Here is a 19,347-nt window from a genome sequence, read left to right on the forward strand (position 1 = left end):
TGGCCAGCATACTGTTTTATGGAATTTGCAGGGGTCGGCTGCTTTGAACATTGCAAACCGTGAGCATAACTCGATTTTGCTCTGTAATCCAAACGCCTACCCAGTCGCTTCGCATTGCCGGCGATTAGACTTGGCAATAACGACGATTTAGAGATTGTGCATTGTGAAAAAAATTGGCAGATTTTTTCTGTTAATTTTATCACACTTTTTATGTGGGAAAGAAAAGCAAACTCACATATTCCCCTCAGTTTATTTATTGTAGGCAATTTAGCAGTAAATAGTTCTGATGCAAGAATACTCAACAGAGATTATAATTGACGAAAGAGGCAGTTATATAATTAGTATTTACTGTCCAATAATAAGCTATTTAAAAATAATAATTGTTTCAAGTTAATTTCTATATATTTTAAATATTATAAACTTATAAGTTATACTTCCTTGTCTCAAAACAAGTTTATGCCTTAGTCTAAAACTATGAATTATAAGGGGAATAAAGTAATTATTTGGGCTATATATAGCAATATAGTGCAAATACTTGCGAGGTCTTTATCGATTTCTTTCAAAGCTATCACACATGCATAAAAGAAAAGGGGAGAGACACGGCAGTGATAATAGTCTGCTATTTTGCTGCATTGTATGTTTGAAGGCGCGGACGACGCACTCTGTCTACCTATAACTTGCATATATAAGAAGTTAAATCCCGTATATCCAAGCGAGTAAAAGATGTATTTTTGTCATAGCTCTACTTTATAAACCTCCTACGCCTCGCCCCAAACAGCATTCCGCATTAGCGTCTTGGCCTTTGCGCCTTAAAAAGCAGCGAAACCCCAACAACTTCACTCTCAACAATCTCGAAGTTCTCTCTTAACGATGCCAAAAAATCTTCCTTGGAATCTTGCCAGTTTCCGAACATGCCAATGTAGTTATACAACCACATCAAAAAGCTGCCAATAAGGTTGTGCTTTACTCCCTTACCCAAAACCGTGCAACCAAAGAGCGTCCCATCGTCATGGAGAAACGGCTTCAAGTTTGCAAAAACCCGACCTTTGGCCGCCGGAGAGACGGGAATGCAGTGCAGGACGTACATGAGGGAGATGGAGTCGAATTTCTGCGCCTTGAGAGGAATAGGTTCCATAATATTGGCAAGCACGCACTCAGGCTTAACGGGGCAATCTGCCTCAATGCGGTTCACAGCTTTTTCCATACATTGTGTATGGAAATCGACAAGTGTCAGTTTCTGAGGCCATGTAGTTGTGTTGTCGCCGAGCTTTATATGCCTTTTTTCATGATCGAGCTTTGCACGAAGGTAGTAGCCCGTTCCAGCTCCCACTTCCATATGATTGGGACTAGCATTGTCGACGAAGAAGGGAACAAGTACGGATTTGGTGGAGCAGCGCCACCAAAAGGTGTTTGTGAGAACTTGTACAAAGAAATCGTATACCCATAAAACGAGGGGATTGTAGTAGTTGTCTTTGGATTCCATGATGGTAGTTTGCGTCCGGTATGTAGAAGAATAGGGTATGGGAGGCCGCTTAAAACTAAAGTTCAGTAACGTTGAACAGGGTAAAAGGAGGAAAGTGAAGAAGACAAAGAGGAAAGCAATAGAAGATTTTAAAAACAACAAGCAGTCTAAGAATTCCACACTCTAGGCGACCTTGCAAAGTTTTTCTTATGTATTAGAGTTTGTCAAGCGAATCTTGCTAATAGGATATGACTGTGTACTTGTGGATTAGAATCGACCCCTCTCTTTTATTGATAGAGACAAATATGAGAAAACGTTCCGTACGACTAGACCACAAATTCATAGTCCTGTACAGTAATCGATTGTTCAATTGAATAGTTTAACGCCTTTGGGAAACCCTGCCGGGCTTGTAAGCGTATGCGTGTCAATCCATGATGTTTAGTTATTCAAATTTCCTCAACCCAAGCAGATAGCCAGTGTGCCAGACGTTTTGGACTGTTTGCATAGTAATTCGTTGAGTTTTCTCAACAAATTGACTTAGGGTAGGTATATACTAATACCTTGAAGTATATACATTTAGTTACCAGGTAATTATTTACCAAGTAAAATATATAAAAGTAATTATTCGCTTTGTTTTTTTAATAAAAAAGGAATTCTAATAGTTATATAAGCAAGAACGTATATATAAGTATTATAATTTAAAGTTAAAGTATATTTTAAGTAGACTAAATATATATTATACTAGACCGCGTAAAATACTATAAGAAGTATGTATTAAAATTATTTATATTGTTTAAAAATTAAAGTAAAAAACTAAATATTTTTATTCTAATTGTACTGTTACTTAAAGTAAGTTACTTTTATTTATTTGATATATAATAAACTAAGCTTATAATTATTAGTTTTATAAGGCTTTTTATATTACTATAAATATTTTTAAGTATAATTAATAGCAAATATATTTACTTTATAGTACTTATTAGTTTTTAAAAAACAACAATATAATAGCTATTTAAGCGGTACACAATACTGGAGAACGCAGCGCTAAGTGTCTCTTTAACAATAATTCAGGGGTTGTATTGCACAGGATCTCTTTCCCCGAGGTTTCTCCGCTAATACCTGCCGTCGCAAAGTGGCTAATATAGCTGGCCTATCCTGCGGTCTCGGCTGCAACTTGTAATCTGGGTCGTAATATACGACTCTCTAGGCTACTAGGGTAACAGCTAAGGTTTTTAAGGGATAAACTAATTATAATTTATATTAATAAAGTTATTAAGATAATTTATTTGAATAATTAAGTATTATATTAATAATGAATTATAAGTTATAATAAAATTATTAAAGTTAGAAAATTATAACTTATATAGCTAGCTTAACTTACAGCTTGTGTCCTGCATATAACTGGGTCGTAAGACTACAATCCAACCCTTGTATAATTAACCACCCGTGACCTGACAAGGTTAATAGAGCAAGGCCTCCTGGCTGTATCGGCGCTCTAGCTATTAATTATAGGTAGCTGTTAAGTAGTATAGTAAGAATTAATAAAAATATATAAGCTTTTTTTTTTTAAAAAAAAAATTTAAAAATTTATTTTTCTTACTTTTTAACTCTCTATTAGCTATATTCCCCTTGTGAGGTCACGGGTAGTTAATTATACAAGGGTTGGATTGTAGGTATAAAAGCTATTAGAGGTTTCTTGCTGCAGAAATTTTTAGCAAATACCAAGCCAGCTATTATCTACGTTATTTATGTTGTCGAGAGCACACCCTATTCAGGCTGCCGGGGAACTGATAAAGCGTACAAGGGCTGTACTGAGGACTCAAACAAACGGACACGAGAACTCTATAAGTTCTCCATCTCTCTTTGAATGTACATACGAGATGGGCATTAAACTAAACTTGACTCCCAGTTGATGTTTTGACACCTGCATAGCCTACGCACCTGGATGGCTTACGCAGACATAAATACGAGACGTGCGGACAGGGCGCGGTATAAGCCGCCGCTAAACTGCATCTGCCAGGCTTCGCAATGCGCATTTGCCGCTTGCGGTGATTCGGAGATATGCCGCCAAGTGCCTCGGCATGTGGTTCATCTTCACTGTATCGGCCGGCAAAGTCCATTAGCCACGGGTTCCTACCCCGCCTCCTGTCAAACAGGCAGTGCATCATGTAAATGGACCGCTCTACAGGGGCCGTTACGTAAACGTCTTCTCTCGCGTTAGCTGAGAAATAGGTACAGGGTTTCGGACAAATAATGGGCCTTGCCGGTCAGGTCAGGATGGCGTTACATCAGCTTACATGTAGGTCGCGAGTCAGTTAGGCTTGGCTTGATTACGCCAAGTACTACTCCGCAGCCTATGCAAAGGTCAACTGGTGTCTCGGTTAATTGTATTTTCCACTTATCTGCTGTACGTAAACTCTATTTCGTGATATCCTGGCACAGCCATAACCTTAAACGGCCTTTGTGGCGTGAACTACTCTCGGTTCGGCACCGTCGGGGGCCGGTATTTGCTCGTTTTATCCACATACTCCTGGCTGCAACAACCATGCAGGCGGATTACTTGTATTATATATAAGCGAACTATAGCGCATAAACGTGATTTATTCTGCGCCCCTTTACTCGTGGAATCTTTGTGCACATGTGCGCGAACCTAGGGTTCCCAAATCACGTCACATCTTGCTTGATACTTGACTTTTGACTGACTTTCGAGTCATAAGAGAGTAGCCGCGACTGCAAATTACCATATTTATTAATACATGCTGTCTTGTATATAATCTCCTCTATTATACTCCCAAGACTGCAGGTTATTTCCTTTATCCACAATAATTCCCGGTAACAAAATTATTTATGCTTTTATTATAGAACGCTTTGCTATACACGTTCTTATAAATTAGAATTATTTGTTGGTATAGTTCTTGCAACTACTAGCGGGTCTGGTAGTCTTGGTAGTCTTACAGAATATTAAAGCTGGTACAAAGTTGCTTTCTAGAACCAAGCCACAACGTCCCTACAAAATAACAGAAAAGATAAGACGTATTACTAGTTTTATTAAAAAAGAGAAAAAAATCTTAAAGAAAAAAAAGAAGCGGATACGACTAGTTAAAATGCAATACGCTTTTGCCCACCAGGTAGTAGGAATTAGAGGCACCAGGTCGGTAGCCCTAGCGCTCGCCGCCAATCTGAAATTGGCTGGGACCCACCAAACTTGCACGTTGTCTAGTCGGTGAATTAGTTCATTGAAAAAACTCAATCAAATGCCGAACGTACCGACACCCGAGGCCGGACCTCAAAATCTGCCAGAAATATGATGTAGGTACTGACAAAAAAGGCATCACTGTAGGAATAGCTAAGCGCAGTCGTTTGGATGCAGGCCCCATACCTGTCAAGTATGCACTTTCACAAAGCTCGTGAGCCTATCGTGTGTACAATGTTGTGTAACAGAGTGGGGTTGTACCCGAAAACACAGTCAGTTTAGTGGCAGAAACATGTAGAAGCACCAGACAGCATATATACATCCTGCAGTACAGTACGCCTGCTCGATACTATCCCGAGAAGGCCACTATGTGACGGGTAATAATGAATGGCTTCAGCATGATAAGTCTTTTTTGAAACGTTAATACATTGCGAATGTCATGGGTGATGATCAAACTTGCTCTGCCGCGGTATTGTCTGATCGGGATAACTGTCACATCGGATGGAAACCAAAGCCGGGTATTTAAGAACATAGCGTCCCGCTGAATAGTAAAGGGCTAGAAGAAGATCTATTTCGAAATATATTTCGTTAAACTGACCAACACAACCAACCGTCTCAAAATGGCATCCATGAATGCGCTTGTGCTCCATGAGCCGGGGAAACTCAGTCTTGAGACGGTTCCTAAACCAAGTGCAGCCCCCGGCTCAGTTATAGTGAAAGTGCTTGCCGCACCAATGTGGGATTATGTTGTGAGAAGCTTACCCATTGATCGAACTCAGTCCTTGGTATCGCATGCTAATTGGATTGGTCCCTTTATGTTAGCCTGACATCCTTAGCGGACAACGAAGATACCATCTGCCTTATCCCCTCATTTTCGGGACGGCTTGCGTCGCCCGCGTGGAAGAGTTTGGGCCAGATGTCAAATGTTTCACTCCGGGGCAACTGGTTTTCTGTGACTATGTGATTCGGTTGAATGACGAACGAGTCGTACAGGGTAAATCTCTCCACCAACAACGGCCACTCCATTTCCTCGGCAAGCCAAGGGTTGAAATGCTCATAAAACTGCAGGATATCACGGCGGCTTCACACCTCTTGAGCAAGCCATGTCAAACGATTACTGGCGAAATGGCTGTTACGCACAATGGGCGAAATTCCCCGCAGAGAATGTCCACCCTATCTCCAGTTCTGTCACTGCTTCACCATTCGAATTAGCCGAAATAGCCAGTCTCATGCCAGCTCTTGGCGCTGCAAACTCCATTTCCGTCTGTCCCGGCGAAACTGTTCTTCTACTACCCGCCACGGGATTCTTCAGCTCGAGTGTGATACCCGTGGTACTCGCTCTGGGGGCGAATGTTGTGGTGGGTAGTCGTTCCCAAGAATCGCTCGATAGGCTGGTGAGCCACTTTGAGGGGGAAATAGACGGAAGGATAAAAAAGGTTGTACTAACCGGAGATGCGACGCAAGACACGGAGGCTCTGAAGGCGGCAACACCAGGCGGTAAAGGTGCTGATGCGTACATTGACTACGCTCCACCGATGGCCGATGGATCGCATGTCTCGGCTGGCATCATGGCTCTCAAGCGATATGGACGATGCTGCTTTGCTGGCGTAGTCATCCAAGATGTTGCGTTGCCCTATGGCCCCATCATGGTCAACTGCATCACTATCCGCGGCCAATTTGCACAGGGGCACAGAGATGTGGCGCAAGTGATCCGTCTCATTGAGTCAGGAACCCTGAAGCTGCGAAAAAAGGTCCAGGGACCCTTTGCGCTTCAGCAGTATGAAGCAGCGCTTGCGGCGGCAAAAGAAAGTCGCGGATGGGACAAGATGGTTGTACTCGCGCCGGAACATGACGCTTGACTGCCCAGTTTAAAGGAAATAGGTCACAAAACGTGGCAGAGCTAGACTATAAAATACATACCATAGGTAACAGTCAACGAGAAGTTTTGTCTCAAGTTAGTCATAACAATTGCAAGAGTAATGCATCCCTAATTGACTGAGTAAATTGCGTAGTGCAGTAATGCGACGCCATTACTAAATATAGTAAAGTCAAGTGTTAGAGTGGGTCTAGTGCGAGCGGGTCGCACGGGCCGGGCCGTGCAAGTGGAAATTGATTGGAGGAAATATGACTCGATAGCATTCTTCCGTCTTCTATGAACAGGTAGCTATATTGACTGGACAGACGAAGCGTCGGCATATAAAAAGTTTGGGGAAGTCAAGCAGGTCATAGACGATAATAGACGCTCTCTTTTTCCGGTATAGCTCGTCTACCACGCATCACCTTGTCGCTAGCGATACAACTCTATCGTACATATACGTACGTACTATCAAGTGATAGTAGTAGTTAGGCAACCTAGTTCTTAGCCAAATCTGCCAGGATTTTCGCACCCTTGGCCTTGGCAGAATCCAGGTTGCCAACCATATAAAATGCGGCCTCGGGAAGACTATCACCCTCGCCATCCAAGACAGCCTTAAAAGAACGAATAGTATCTTTTAAATCGACTAGTTGACCCTCAATGCCAGTAAAAACTTGGGCAACGGTAAACGGCTGACTCAAAAACCGCTCGACTTTACGAGCACGCTCAACAGTAAGCTTATCAGCCTCAGATAATTCATCCATACCAAGAATTGCAATAATGTCCTTAAGTGACTTATACTCTTGCAGGATTTGCTGCACGCGGGTAGCAGTATCATAATGTTCTTGGCCAACAATGCGAGGATCAAGCATACGAGACGTAGAGGCAAGAGGATCAACAGCAGGGTAAATGCCAATTTCTGAAATGCCACGCGATAAAACAGTAGTGGCATCCAGGTGAGCAAAGGTGGTAGCAGGGGCAGGGTCAGTTAGGTCATCAGCAGGAACATAAACAGCCTGAACAGACGTAATCGAGCCCTTGTCGGTTGTGGTGATGCGTTCCTGCATTACACCCATATCAACGGCAAGAGTGGGCTGATAACCAACAGCAGAGGGAATGCGGCCTAGGAGGGCAGAAACCTCGGCACCGGCCTGAGTAAACCGGAAGATATTGTCAATAAAAAGCAACACTGCACAGTAGGTTAGAAGACGACAACATGTAGTTTTTCTTGCGAACAAACTTACCATCCTGGCCTTCATGGTCACGAAAATACTCGGCAATCGTCAAACCCGTAAGGGCAACTCTTGCACGGGCACCAGGGGGCTCGTTCATCTGACCAAATACCAGGGCCACCTTAGAATCTCCGTCAAGTTGGATAACAGAAGTCTCTTGCATTTCATGGTATAAATCATTACCCTCGCGGGTGCGTTCACCGACACCCGTAAAAACCGAGTAACCACCGTGAGCTTTAGCAATGTTATTGATCAGCTCTTGGATAAAGACAGTTTTACCAACGCCAGCACCACCAAATAAGCCAATTTTCCCACCGCGAGCATAAGGAGCGAGCAAGTCAACAACCTTAATACCAGTAACTAGTACCTCGGCGGTAGTTGATTGAGAAACAAATTCGGGAGGATCGCAGTGAATAGGCAGGAACTTGTCAGTCTTGATAGGGCCGCGTTCATCAATGGGGTCGCCAGTAACGTTGATAATCCGACCTAGGGTGGCAGGACCAACAGGGACAGTGATAGGAGCTCCCGTATCGGTGGCCTTGTCACCTCGGACGAGACCTTCAGTGCCTGTACACCGTATTAGTAACATGGTTTGGAGTAAAGCTGAGAAAGAACAAACGGGCGTACCATCCATGGCAATGCAACGCACAACATTCTCACCGAGATGTTGCTATGTGCCCTCGTCAGACAACGAAGTCCAGTCAAAGTTATTAGTGCTTGGGGGCATAATATACCGAGACCTCAAGAACGAGCTTGCTCCCGTGGTTGTCGACCTCGAGAGAGTTCAGAATAGCAGGCAGTTTGGGGGTATCGAACTTGACTAGAAAACAGTCAGTCAAAATATGGTTCGTATAATGACAGGCCGGCAATGCTCGTGAAAAAGGTAGGTGGCGTACCATCAACGACAGCACCAATCACCTAGAACAAGTTGTTGTCAGTCTCAAGACAAAAGCCTCCCCAACCGGCAATGACGCGAAGCCTACGTACTTGGTGAATCTTTCCCGCACCGACGCTACCAGAGCTAGCAAATCTAGCGCCGCCAGGATACCGGAGAGCAGCAGATTGAATAGCAAGTCGCGAACTGATTGCTGAGGCGGCAGGGCGAGACGCCCGCGTAAGCAAGGAAATGCCGCTACCGACACCAGTCAGCTCGGTTAAGCGGAATCAAGTCTGATTGGGGCAGTCGTGACATAGAAAGCGCAAAAAGGTACATGCCATGATCAGACTTACCTCCTGAACATTTTATCTGATGACAGAGCGTGATCAGATATGGGAGTAGAGAGAGACTGGAACTGGGAGAGTTTGCAGAATCAGCATGGAGAGCACTGCCAGGCGGAAGAAGTCTGTCTTGGAGTTTTCTTGCTGGACGGAGTATAAGTCACGGGAAACTATGGTGCCAGCACATGAAGTAATGGCCGGCGAGTGGCCCACGTTTCGATGTGATGTGAAATGTTCGTATAAAATTCTGGTTCGTTGTATTAGACTTTATTAGTCTTGCAGGGGTGCGCCGTGGCTAGGGCTGCTCGTGAGTGGATTGACACACAAGCAGGGCACCCTAGCATATACAATGCGAATCTCTGCACCTATTGATACAACGCCTTGGTCAAGATACAAAAGGAGAAGGCGAACTGTGTTGTACGGCACCCGCGGTCCGGGGCCTGCAATTCTAGGATGCCCCTTGTCGCGGGTAAGGAGCTTACTGGTCGATTTACACCGGTCCAGCAGCCTTTTTGTTCTTTGCGGCTCTACAGGCCTGGGCGAGTGCAAGTGTTTCCCGTCCTGGAAACAGTCTCGTTGGCATGATTCTGGTATGAAAACTCCCCAAATACTACCATGGCCTTACGAACGCTAATAGCATTACTACCTAGGTATAGCAGGCCGCAACTAAACGAGACCACGTGACTGTGTCTTAAAGAGGCAAGATCAGCACGCTGCGCCGGCACACCGCCTTAAACCGGGTCCTGCGGCCACCCCGGGCCGAGCTAGGCAGTTGCTATCCTCACACCGCAAACTCATGCGAGAGAGATGCGGCCAAGACCGCAGACGCCTGGCTGTTTATGAGAGGCGCAGACCGGCCCCCGCCGGTGATGCGTGCCGTTTCATGTTTGACAGCGGGCACACTACTGCCAGTCTCAGTTGACAAGTAGGTTGCCAAGATTCAATGGGCTGTCGGCATAAATAAGGGTCCGCGCCAGGCAGTCTTCCGGTCAATGCCGTCGCCCAGAGGTCGGGCCGTCAATTTACGCACGAATAGACACACATCGCTTACACCACAAAGTCATAAAGCGGCGGGACCTGCCACCTCGTCGGCCCTCGGGACTTTTGCCCTCCCTGCTAGTAAGTTGCAGTCGAGCAGTCTGCCAATTTCACCACCGTCGTCATAGCTTGGCTGTGGGCTAAGCAACCTTGCAATTAGGGCCGTGGTAATATTGTTCGGCAAACACGCTCGTTGGTTCGGGCCAAGTGGTTCATTGTTGGCACATGGCCGATTGACCGGTGGCTATTGCACCGATCAAATCCGGCGGCCAGGACCAGTGGATCAGTGCAACGTGCGATACGACTGTACAGAAACCCTCATCACGGTATAATGCAACTGCCATGATGGAATCATCCCAGCCCTGTGTCCCGGCATTGCAGAAACTGCCATATCTCCGAATCGTCGGCAGAGATCAATACCAAGCACACACACTACAGGCAACGCGTCATTTGATCCTTGTTGCGCAAGTTCTCCTCAACCCCGGCTTTTAGCGGCCAAAATAGAGTCTTCTTCCGTTTGGTCCGGAATCTACCGTGTCAGAGGCCTTGCCGATCCAACTAGTCATGGTAAACTTGCCCAGTTGTCGTGCCTGTGCGCTTCTCGGGCACTCAGAAATTGATTCCCATCATCCGTCTTCGCGCGGACGGTTGTGGTTTTCAAGGTTGACACAATTAGCCCTTTGCATCTCCTTAGCCAAACACTATCCAGACATTTCTTCGATATAGTCGTGGCAGTGTACATGGCAAACACAGCCCGAGACTAAGTGTATGAGTCAGACTACAAGCCTTACCTGGCAAGGGTTGCATGGCGTCTCTTGGCTCTTTGTAGCAGCTGGGCATAGAATGATATGATGTTACTTTCCGACCTTCCGCATACATGTCTCCTGTACAGCTAAAAGACCCCTCGTAAAAGTCCCACCAACTTACGACTGGTCCCGAATACTTCGCATATCTGCTCTTACACGTCTGGCTTTACAGGGCGAGTGTACCTTGAGGGATTATTCATTCCTATACGGAGTTTAACTCGCATTGCTAGCTAAACTTTAATTTCCGGCATAGCCTGTGCGGTAGATATGCTTATCCTGGCCTTGGGGTATATAAAACATATGCCGTGATTAGTCACGTTAACAAATATATATTCAAGGTGCTATCCCCCAGACATAACTTGCAAATGTATATACGGCAGCGCCAGCTAACCCGTTGACACTTAACGAATAGGCCCACACTCGATGCTCAGTATGGAATGCTCTGCGCAAAACGAGTCCTTGTCCACTTCTCCGCCGATTTTAGACAATGCATATTACTTCATCGAGGCAACGAGGTCGCTTCTTGACGAAGGTGATGTCACCGCTCTCGATACTCTCGCCAGCCGGCTCAGTCCGTTCAGAATTCAATACCGGTCAGTAGTCGAAGGAGATATCATCTCGGTCAAACCAGTACTGGTCCTTGAGCATGAGCAATCCCCAATGTAAGCCTCGATATTGGGAATAGCCAACTCCCGCCCCTGAATGACTAACTCACTTACGTGAATTAACTCCATTTACAGTAAAGGCAGATGGAAATCGACCGAATCGACCGGCTTTGATGTGGGAGTATTCCAAGACAACTGCTCCACCCTTGTTTCAGCTTTAAATAGCGGAACCACAAACACGGATCCATACAAACCAGGGCTTACGACTCCCGCCATGACGAACAATATACTGGTTGATTACGAGGCTAATAGCCACGAGAATGCTATCGTTTATGCCCAGATCCCTAGATATGGGACTGGGCTGGGGCTCGGCACGCGAAATTCCCTGGCCACCACTAATGTTGACTTGTCCCAGGTTTGGACCCGGCCCCGATACTACCGTCGTCTCCAGAGTGGAAGTAACCAGGATGCTTTGTTTCTAGGCACACAACGCCGGCCTAGGGTTAGCAGATACCGGTCACGCAGTGCATGAAACGACTGATTGTAAGGGCCCGTTACACCAACAGGGGACAGCATGAACCGCACTTGCAACTTGTTCTAATATCAGTTAATAGCCTCTAGTAAGGATTCATCGGGGGACTGCACATTGCCATTACCAGACTTTGATTTGATCGACTTTGATGGCTGTGCGTACTTGACGGGGGGGGGTATGGGCACATCTTGCCACAATCAACCCACTGAGATGACACACATCATGCAAAATACCCGGTCTCTCAGCTCTGCCGGTCCTCCTGGGGATTCCATCTTTGTGGAATTTGACAGCTCCCTACAAACTTCCGGAACTGTCGGAAATGTTGAGCCGCGGGCTCCGCGTGCTGAAAACAATGACGCCCTATCCACCTCTGGAGACACTCCAATATCCGACTTCGACTCACCCGAAGGTTGCCTTGTTGGCGACACACATTCTCCTGTTAGCAACACACTATACGATTCAGTCAAGGGTACACCTAGTGCCTCTGATGCAGCTTTGCTCAAAGTCAACTATGCACTACGCGTATGTATTCGAGCCGACTATGTCGAATTTTTAGAAACAAACTTGCCACGCTGGGTTAAACATGGTATTTGGCGTACAGTCTGGCCTCCGAGCAAAGCAAAGGGCGCGCACGGCTACGAAAGCTTGCAAAAGGCATATTGGAATATATGCCGGTTAGACAGACAAATGGGAGATGATGCTATCAGAAGCAGAATGGCCATGGTTATGCTTCACCTGGAGTATGAAAAGGCTTGCCTCACGTGGAAAAGCCGCACAAGCACCAGTGAGAAGCCAATTACAGGGGTGGGAAGAGGGGGTATTAGTTGCTTGATTGATGATATTATTAGTAACACATATCCAGAATGGGCTTCTGCCAACTCTCAAAGAAAATCTGAAATGCGAGCTAAATTTCACGATAGGAAACGGTATGGAAAGAGATGGTGGATGCTAGTAGAACCTCTTGGGCCTAGTATTTTGATTCTATGCTCATCAAAGTTTGCAGGAATAATGTATAGTGCTTTCCCCTCTTTTCGCGCCTATACCTATACTAGAGACTTTTACTAAACCAGAATCATAGGAAGAATACCGCCGTCACCGCCAAGATAATCAAGGATATAGAGCGGGCTATAAAAAACTCCAGGACGGGTTTGCTTGACATTTTAAACAAGGTCAATCCAATCGCACAGAGCTTGTTCCTGAACCACGGATACGAAAGCCACAATCTTCAGATAAAGCTACCTCTTCTCCTTGAACAACCAGACTCGTCGTAATTTCTGGATGTTACAAAACCATTGATATCAGCAGTTTAAAGGTCTAGCCAGCCGTCCTGACTCTATCAGGTAATTAGCTAAGAAGTCTTTTTACGGGAGACGAATAACATACATAAGCCCTTTTAGAAATTAGAGAGAACAATAACCAATCACTCAACAGAGAACACTAGTTCATAGCAAATCTCATAACGTGACGATAATGTTGAAAGAATACCCAGAGCTCTCACAGCAGCCCACGTCAGAACAGCAGCCGATAACAAGTCTGTGTTATTCGAAAGCAGCAGCTGCTCACCGCTAAGTCTTGAAACTGCTGCTACGTAGTTGTCAGAGCTGTGATGGTAGACTTTTTCGGGTAGAGGGGACAGAAGCTCGTAGTCGGGCTGTTGGAATCTTCGGACCGGGGTCGGCCGAGGCGGTTAGATTTGACGGCCGCCCTATTCGGCCCGATACTAAGCTTATCGTACCCGGTATCTGAAACAGTCTCGATCGATCAGGCGATAACTGCACCTTCTGGTGCTGGCTTTGATATCAAGCTAGCTGTTGCTGGTGTTCATGATATTACGTGCTCGCTTGGCAGAGCTCTTGCAGATGCTGAAAGGCGAGATTTCTTGATTGTAAAGTCGTCCTGCAGATACCGCCTGGCAGGTTCGTCGCTGTTGCTCTTGTTGATCTAGCCCATCAAGGCTGATTATTGTGTCTGACGGGTCGGACGGAATGGTCGACCGGTTGGCTGTGGCGGCTATGGAATTTGAAGGAACATGGAAGGAATAGGAAAGGCTGTCAAGGTGGTTCTACAGCAGCTATTTAAGAAAATCTGCTACAAGCTTTGCAGATATTGATAAATTTGGTCGGGTTGATTAAATTGAATTGATTGGTAAGGTACTTGTGAGCTATTATCCGTTAATTGAGTTATTTAGCAAATAATGTAATATGACAATGATCTGAACTTGGATTTGATATTAGTATACCCAGTCGCTCCATGTCTCTGTCGTACGAATTACCTCCGGGTTGGTGGAGGTCCTACCAGGCTTTACTACAAGCTGCTGGCATTAACAGGGGGCACGGGAAAACAAGAAGCCTATCAAGTCTTGGCCAGGTGTCAAAATACGGTGACACAATATCACGGCGAATAATCCATGTTTCAGCTCGAGTGTATCGGTGGAACTAGCCTAGACGTTGTCCGGTGGTTACCGAGAACACACACTTGGGTACCACTCAAAGAGGATTATGTCTACAGTCCGCGATGATAATACAAGGACTACGAGTCGACGCCATAACCAGAGAAGTGGGTCCAATCGCGCCCAGGAGTGTGTTGGGCCAACCAAGACCGAGATTGCGATTGATTGATTGATTGATTGCTTGTACATGTATTTTCCGTCCGCAGTGGGAGGACGCCACCTACCACGACTGGCAAGTAGGGTTGCTGCCGTCAATGGAACAACGCATGCACGGTTTCCGGATGCAGTTGACCTCCACTTGACCTGCAGGACAGAGCGCGGGAGCAGCGGCAAGAAAAAAACCTCCGCGACCAGTGAATCCTCACCCTACTATCGGGCTGCTAATAGCACCCTGCGAGGAAAAACTTTTTACATAGGAGAGTGGAAGACCGAGACTCGAATTGAATTGAATTGAATTGGATTCGGCATCGCCTATCGGCGCCCTAGAGTAGGTTTAAGGCGTACTACTAGCCAAGGGATTTTTGTGACAAGGGCCTAGTATTTAGGGGCTTAGAACAATATTCGTATTCAGCTAATACTTTACTTTAATATTAAAGGTTCTTAGTTTTCCTTAAAGCCCTTAAGAGAAAAAGCGTACGGCGCTAAAGATTTCGTCCCGTCCTGTAATATATCCAACTTGGCTGCGAGCACTTACTATTTGGAGCGTGGTAATAAAATATTACGGAGGACTTATGCTATTAAAAAAATAAAGCCTTTTCTTTAATAAACTTAACAAATAAGTGTGAATAGATTTAATAATTACACTTTTGTAGAGAGAAATATATATAGCTAATAAGTTGGCAATATAGCGTCAAAGGGGTAATCAACTAAAGTAAGGAGCAACTTTATATATATAGTATTTAGTTAAATTCCCGTAGTATTTAGATATTTTAAATTATAATCTGTTTTATTCTCAGCCTGTTTCAGCTCTCTGCGAGGAAGGTCTTGCAACCAAATTTATTGATACTACTCTTTCAACCATGTCTATTACACATGGTGGGCGCATTATTGATAATAGTGGCGTCAACGGATAAATCGTCGAAAAAAACACCGCATCTGAATCGCTAGCTGCTACACAAGCTGCTTCAATGGAGATTTGTGGTGGTTAGAAGCCTTATAGAGCGCCCTGACAATGCTAGCTATTCAAGTTCATCATAAACTGTAAAAGAGTCCTCCAACAGCTCGACAGATAGCTCCGATCAAGGACTAATGCCACATTTAACTCTATTCCTGGGTTCTCATTCGTGGCAGATGGATTGGTGGATTGAGTCCAATACCGGTTCTAGCTCGGTCTCGGTAGGTAACTGTTCTTCTACTACCCTCCTACGAGCCGGACTGCGAATGGTGAATACAGCCTCAAAGGAGGCTGGCCTCGAAACAGCGCCGTTAATCATATTTACAGCTTCTGGAGAGCACCCTTGATCTTGTTTCCATGTAATATCATAAGCCCAGAACAATCGAGATAAGCCCAGCAAGAGAGAGGCCCGGGCGAGGTGCTGACCAGGACAAGATCGTTTGCCAAAACCAAATGCCGAGTGTCCCTGTAATTTGGGGTTGTCTATCCATCTTTCGGGCACAAAACTTTGTGGGTTGGCAAAGGCATCGTCATCCATGTCCAGCGACCAATGGTTCGCTATGATACAGGTTCCTTTTGGTATAGAGTATCCATTGTAGGTATCGTCCCGTATCGGAGCATGGGCAACTCCGGCGGGTGTGAGTGACCGCCAACGGAGGACTTCTTCGACAAAGGCTGTCATGTACGGGAGATTGGGAAGGTCGTCAAAGCTTGGCAAGCGATCATCACCAACAACCTTGTCCAGCTCTTCCTGCGCCATGTGCATGGCAGCCGGGCGAGTTACACAAGCAAGCATTGAAACCATGAGGGCCGCAGCGGTTGTATCACTCCCACCTTCTATAAACTCTGCCAATACAAACATGTACTCCTTGGGGGAGACGGGCACGGGCGGCTCGAGCATGCAATGTTTGGTCAGGTTCCACGAAGGTCTATTCAGAGCGGCCGTGGTGTTTTGCTGGAAAAGCTCAGTCTGCCTATTGTGAATGTCATCTCCCACACGCTTCCACTTGGCGAGGGATCGTGGTAGGCAATTGAAAATAGGGAATATGTCGACGATCCAAGTGCCAAACGATATAGCCTGCGAAGTAACATCAACCATGTGTCGAATCTCCTTGAGTTCCGGGTCGTCGGCAGAGACAAATCGCTTGCCGTAGACCAACGAGTACATCAAACTGGAGGCGTAGCGGTGAAACTCTGTTTGGAAATCATTGCTTGACAGCAAGTTGAAAAGAAGGTGACGACTTTCCAGCTCTTGAAGGGGGCGATACAACCGGCATCGTCTTGCGTTCAGAAGCGTCGTGTGTATCTTGTGAAATTGAATCCACTGGGGTCCATATGGAGCCAAGACCGGAGCCAGGCCTTTGGTAATGCACTCTCCAGCCACCACCATCCGGGGGCGAGAGCTATATATCGGACTTCTCCTGTTGAGTATGGCATGTGCTGCTTTCCGATCTCCGATGCTGATGATGGTTACCTGACCAATCCTGAGGCAAATGACGGGGCCATAGTTCTTGTGCCACTGTTGAAACTGCTTCCAGATATAGTTCCTAGACAGAAGCATGCTTGCCAGAAGCTGTATTGCGGAGGGACCGGGCGGCAACTTGGACTGCGCATTATAAAAATAGGCAAGTAGAAGGACAAGAGCAACGCCAGCGTAAATTAAGGCCATGGTGATGAGATGGGCGGGAGCCAAATAGTGGACGTGGGAAACTATGGCTTGGTATGTACGAGAGATTGCAACCACTAGATGGCTCTTGCCGTCGCGATTACCAGGGTCAAAGTTATTGTGTTGGCAATGAATAGAAATTAGCGGCGAATGCCAACATGACTGATATTGAACTCGGCTACTTATATGTTATGTGTTGTATGTTGGAGCCAATGCGTACTTGCCCGGCCACGATGGCATGATGGCGAATCCGACGAGACGCGGCACTTTATATTGACACTAGCAAGGGTGTCAAGACTGAGCAATTGAATCCTGCTTACATTTACTGATAGATGAAAGGCGTGGACAACCACGACCCCCACTTCATGTTGATTTCGTTGACTTTTCTCCATGAACCCCCTCATCAGGCGACCTGCCAAGAAAGGGTCAACATGAGTCAGACGCCGGTTGACACAACTCGTAACAGTTGGCATGTTACTACAACAACAACAACAACTTGCTTGGCCTGGTACTATATAACAATCAGCATCAGAATGCTCCTCTGCATTTCTCAGGGCCGCCTTGGCCTCCAACGCCTGACTCAACTTGACGGCTATCCGAGCCATAAATGTTTGTGGTCAAGACGCCAGCATGGCGACTGACAAGGTTTTCGCTCTGGGGGAATTTGACGACGTCGTCGTCCGCAACTCCATCCTATACTGCATGTTTCTCTTCAACGACGTCCTCGATGTTTCCAAACTGTGCACTAGTCTGAACAGCTTGCTGAAGCAAGAGGGATGGCACAAAATTGGGGCAAGATTGAGACGCAATGTAAGTCCTTCTTGTTGAGATTGGTGCCCTCCGAGCCATGGTCTTACTAGCTGTCCTTAGAAACAGACCGGGGGTCTCGAGCATCACATCCCCGTCGAATTCACCGAAAGCCGTCCAGCTTTCAAGTTGTATCAATCCCAACATGCCATGGGTAGGGCAGAGCACCCCATTGCATCACAATTGCCACGGATGAAGACACAGCCAACCGTCATGATGGACCCAAACAAGTTCCGCAGCCTGTGGGACAACCCCGACATCCCAACAAAGATGAGCCACTATCTGGAAAGGGACGAGCCGCAGCTCAGCCTGGTGATCGTCTCATTTGACGACTCGACCGTCATGACACTGGTTTGGTCCCATACCTTGTTCGACTTCATGGGCATGGGTGAGATGCTGCGCGCGTGGTCATTGACACTGCAGGACCGGTCAGACAACGTCGAGAAGCCGTATCCCGTCCAAGAGAACCCCTTGACCGATCTGGGTCGTCAACCGACCGAGTTGCACAAACTCCACCAGCTCCAGCTACTGGGGGTTTCCCTGCTCCTGATTAGCATTCGAACCTTGGTGGAGATTTTCCTATACCGGCAGCAAAGCCGCATCATCTGTGTTCCGGCTCGCTATCTACAGACGGTTCGTGAGGAGGCGCTCGATGGACTATCGGCCGCTAGTAAAGGCCCCGAGAAGCCGTTTGTATCAGAAGGCGATGTCCTCTTCGCCTGGTGGGCGCAGCTGAATACCGCGCACTTGGCAGCAGATTCGAGCAAACCCGTCAACCTGACCAACGCACTCGGATGGCGCCCTACCTTGCTGCCCCCCAACAGGCCATATCTTTGTAATGCCGTTGGCTTTGCCCATTTGTTGATGCCGGCAAGGGACATTTTGAGCAAGCCACTCGGCTTTGTAGCGTTGCAAATCCGTCAATGCATCGTCGAGTCGCGCCGGCGAGAGCAGATTGAAGCATACGCATCCATATGGCGGAAATGCTTTGCTAAACTGCCTCCGCTGTTTGGTAGCGCCAACATGCACGTCGTCACTTGCACAAACTGGACCCAGGCGAGAGTGTTTGACCTTGACTTTTCCGCCGCCATTGTCCCATCCCGCCTTGACACGACGCGTCCCCCTACTGAGCGAGGGCGACCATGTTATGTGCAGTGCTGCTTCCACGGCGCCATTCTTTCCAACGTGCTCATTATTCTTGGCAGAGACTTGGCAGGAAACTACTGGCTTTCCGCCTCCACCACGAGACGGCGCTGGGGGAGAATAGAGGCCATCATGAATACATTCAAGGACGGCATATAGGTAGCGTTGCGTGGCGAAGGAAACTTGGCCGTTTCTGTCATCCAGCACCTACCACGCGGTTGTACATT

General features: G+C 46.5%; 6 protein-coding genes across 6 annotated transcripts; 3 read left to right on the top strand and 3 right to left on the bottom strand.

Annotated features, from left to right (window-relative positions):
• Window positions 1-787: 787 nt before the first annotated feature.
• Window positions 788-1,483, bottom strand: aurB (Methyltransferase aurB; the record flags this gene model as incomplete). The annotated part of the gene is made up of 1 exon (XM_014684236.1): window positions 788-1,483. One exon carries the CDS (start codon window positions 1,481-1,483, stop codon window positions 788-790), a length of 696 nt encoding a protein of 231 aa, XP_014539722.1.
• A 3,792-nt stretch (window positions 1,484-5,275) lies between these two features.
• G6M90_00g030110 (uncharacterized protein) lies at window positions 5,276-6,514 on the top strand (the record flags this gene model as incomplete). The annotated part of the gene is made up of 3 exons (XM_014684237.2): window positions 5,276-5,404; window positions 5,478-5,649; window positions 5,724-6,514. 3 exons carry the CDS (start codon window positions 5,276-5,278, stop codon window positions 6,512-6,514), a joined length of 1,092 nt encoding a protein of 363 aa, XP_014539723.2.
• A 493-nt stretch (window positions 6,515-7,007) lies between these two features.
• Window positions 7,008-8,983, bottom strand: atp-2_1 (ATP synthase subunit beta; the record flags this gene model as incomplete). Its single annotated transcript, XM_014684238.1, has 7 exons — window positions 7,008-7,699; window positions 7,755-8,309; window positions 8,370-8,412; window positions 8,477-8,562; window positions 8,639-8,660; window positions 8,730-8,874; window positions 8,973-8,983. 7 exons carry the CDS (start codon window positions 8,981-8,983, stop codon window positions 7,008-7,010), a joined length of 1,554 nt encoding a protein of 517 aa, XP_014539724.1.
• Window positions 8,984-11,236: 2,253 nt separating this feature from the next.
• aurF_0 (Aurovertin biosynthesis cluster transcription factor aurF) lies at window positions 11,237-13,212 on the top strand (the record flags this gene model as incomplete). Its single annotated transcript, XM_014684240.2, has 6 exons — window positions 11,237-11,466; window positions 11,545-11,824; window positions 11,892-11,952; window positions 12,024-12,725; window positions 12,804-12,867; window positions 13,020-13,212. The coding sequence occupies 6 exons, from the start codon at window positions 11,237-11,239 to the stop codon at window positions 13,210-13,212; spliced, it is 1,530 nt and encodes a 509-aa protein (XP_014539726.2).
• A 2,455-nt stretch (window positions 13,213-15,667) lies between these two features.
• Window positions 15,668-17,173, bottom strand: ftmP450-2 (Fumitremorgin C synthase; the record flags this gene model as incomplete). Its single annotated transcript, XM_014684241.1, has 1 exon — window positions 15,668-17,173. One exon carries the CDS (start codon window positions 17,171-17,173, stop codon window positions 15,668-15,670), a length of 1,506 nt encoding a protein of 501 aa, XP_014539727.1.
• Window positions 17,174-17,800: 627 nt separating this feature from the next.
• BOT5 (Acetyltransferase BOT5) lies at window positions 17,801-19,279 on the top strand (the record flags this gene model as incomplete). The annotated part of the gene is made up of 2 exons (XM_014684242.1): window positions 17,801-17,980; window positions 18,041-19,279. 2 exons carry the CDS (start codon window positions 17,801-17,803, stop codon window positions 19,277-19,279), a joined length of 1,419 nt encoding a protein of 472 aa, XP_014539728.1.
• Window positions 19,280-19,347: the final 68 nt, after the last annotated feature.

This window comes from Metarhizium brunneum, chromosome 2 (genome assembly GCF_013426205.1).
Source record: "Metarhizium brunneum chromosome 2, complete sequence".
In the NCBI taxonomy this organism is placed as follows: Eukaryota; Fungi; Ascomycota; class Sordariomycetes; order Hypocreales; family Clavicipitaceae; genus Metarhizium; species Metarhizium brunneum.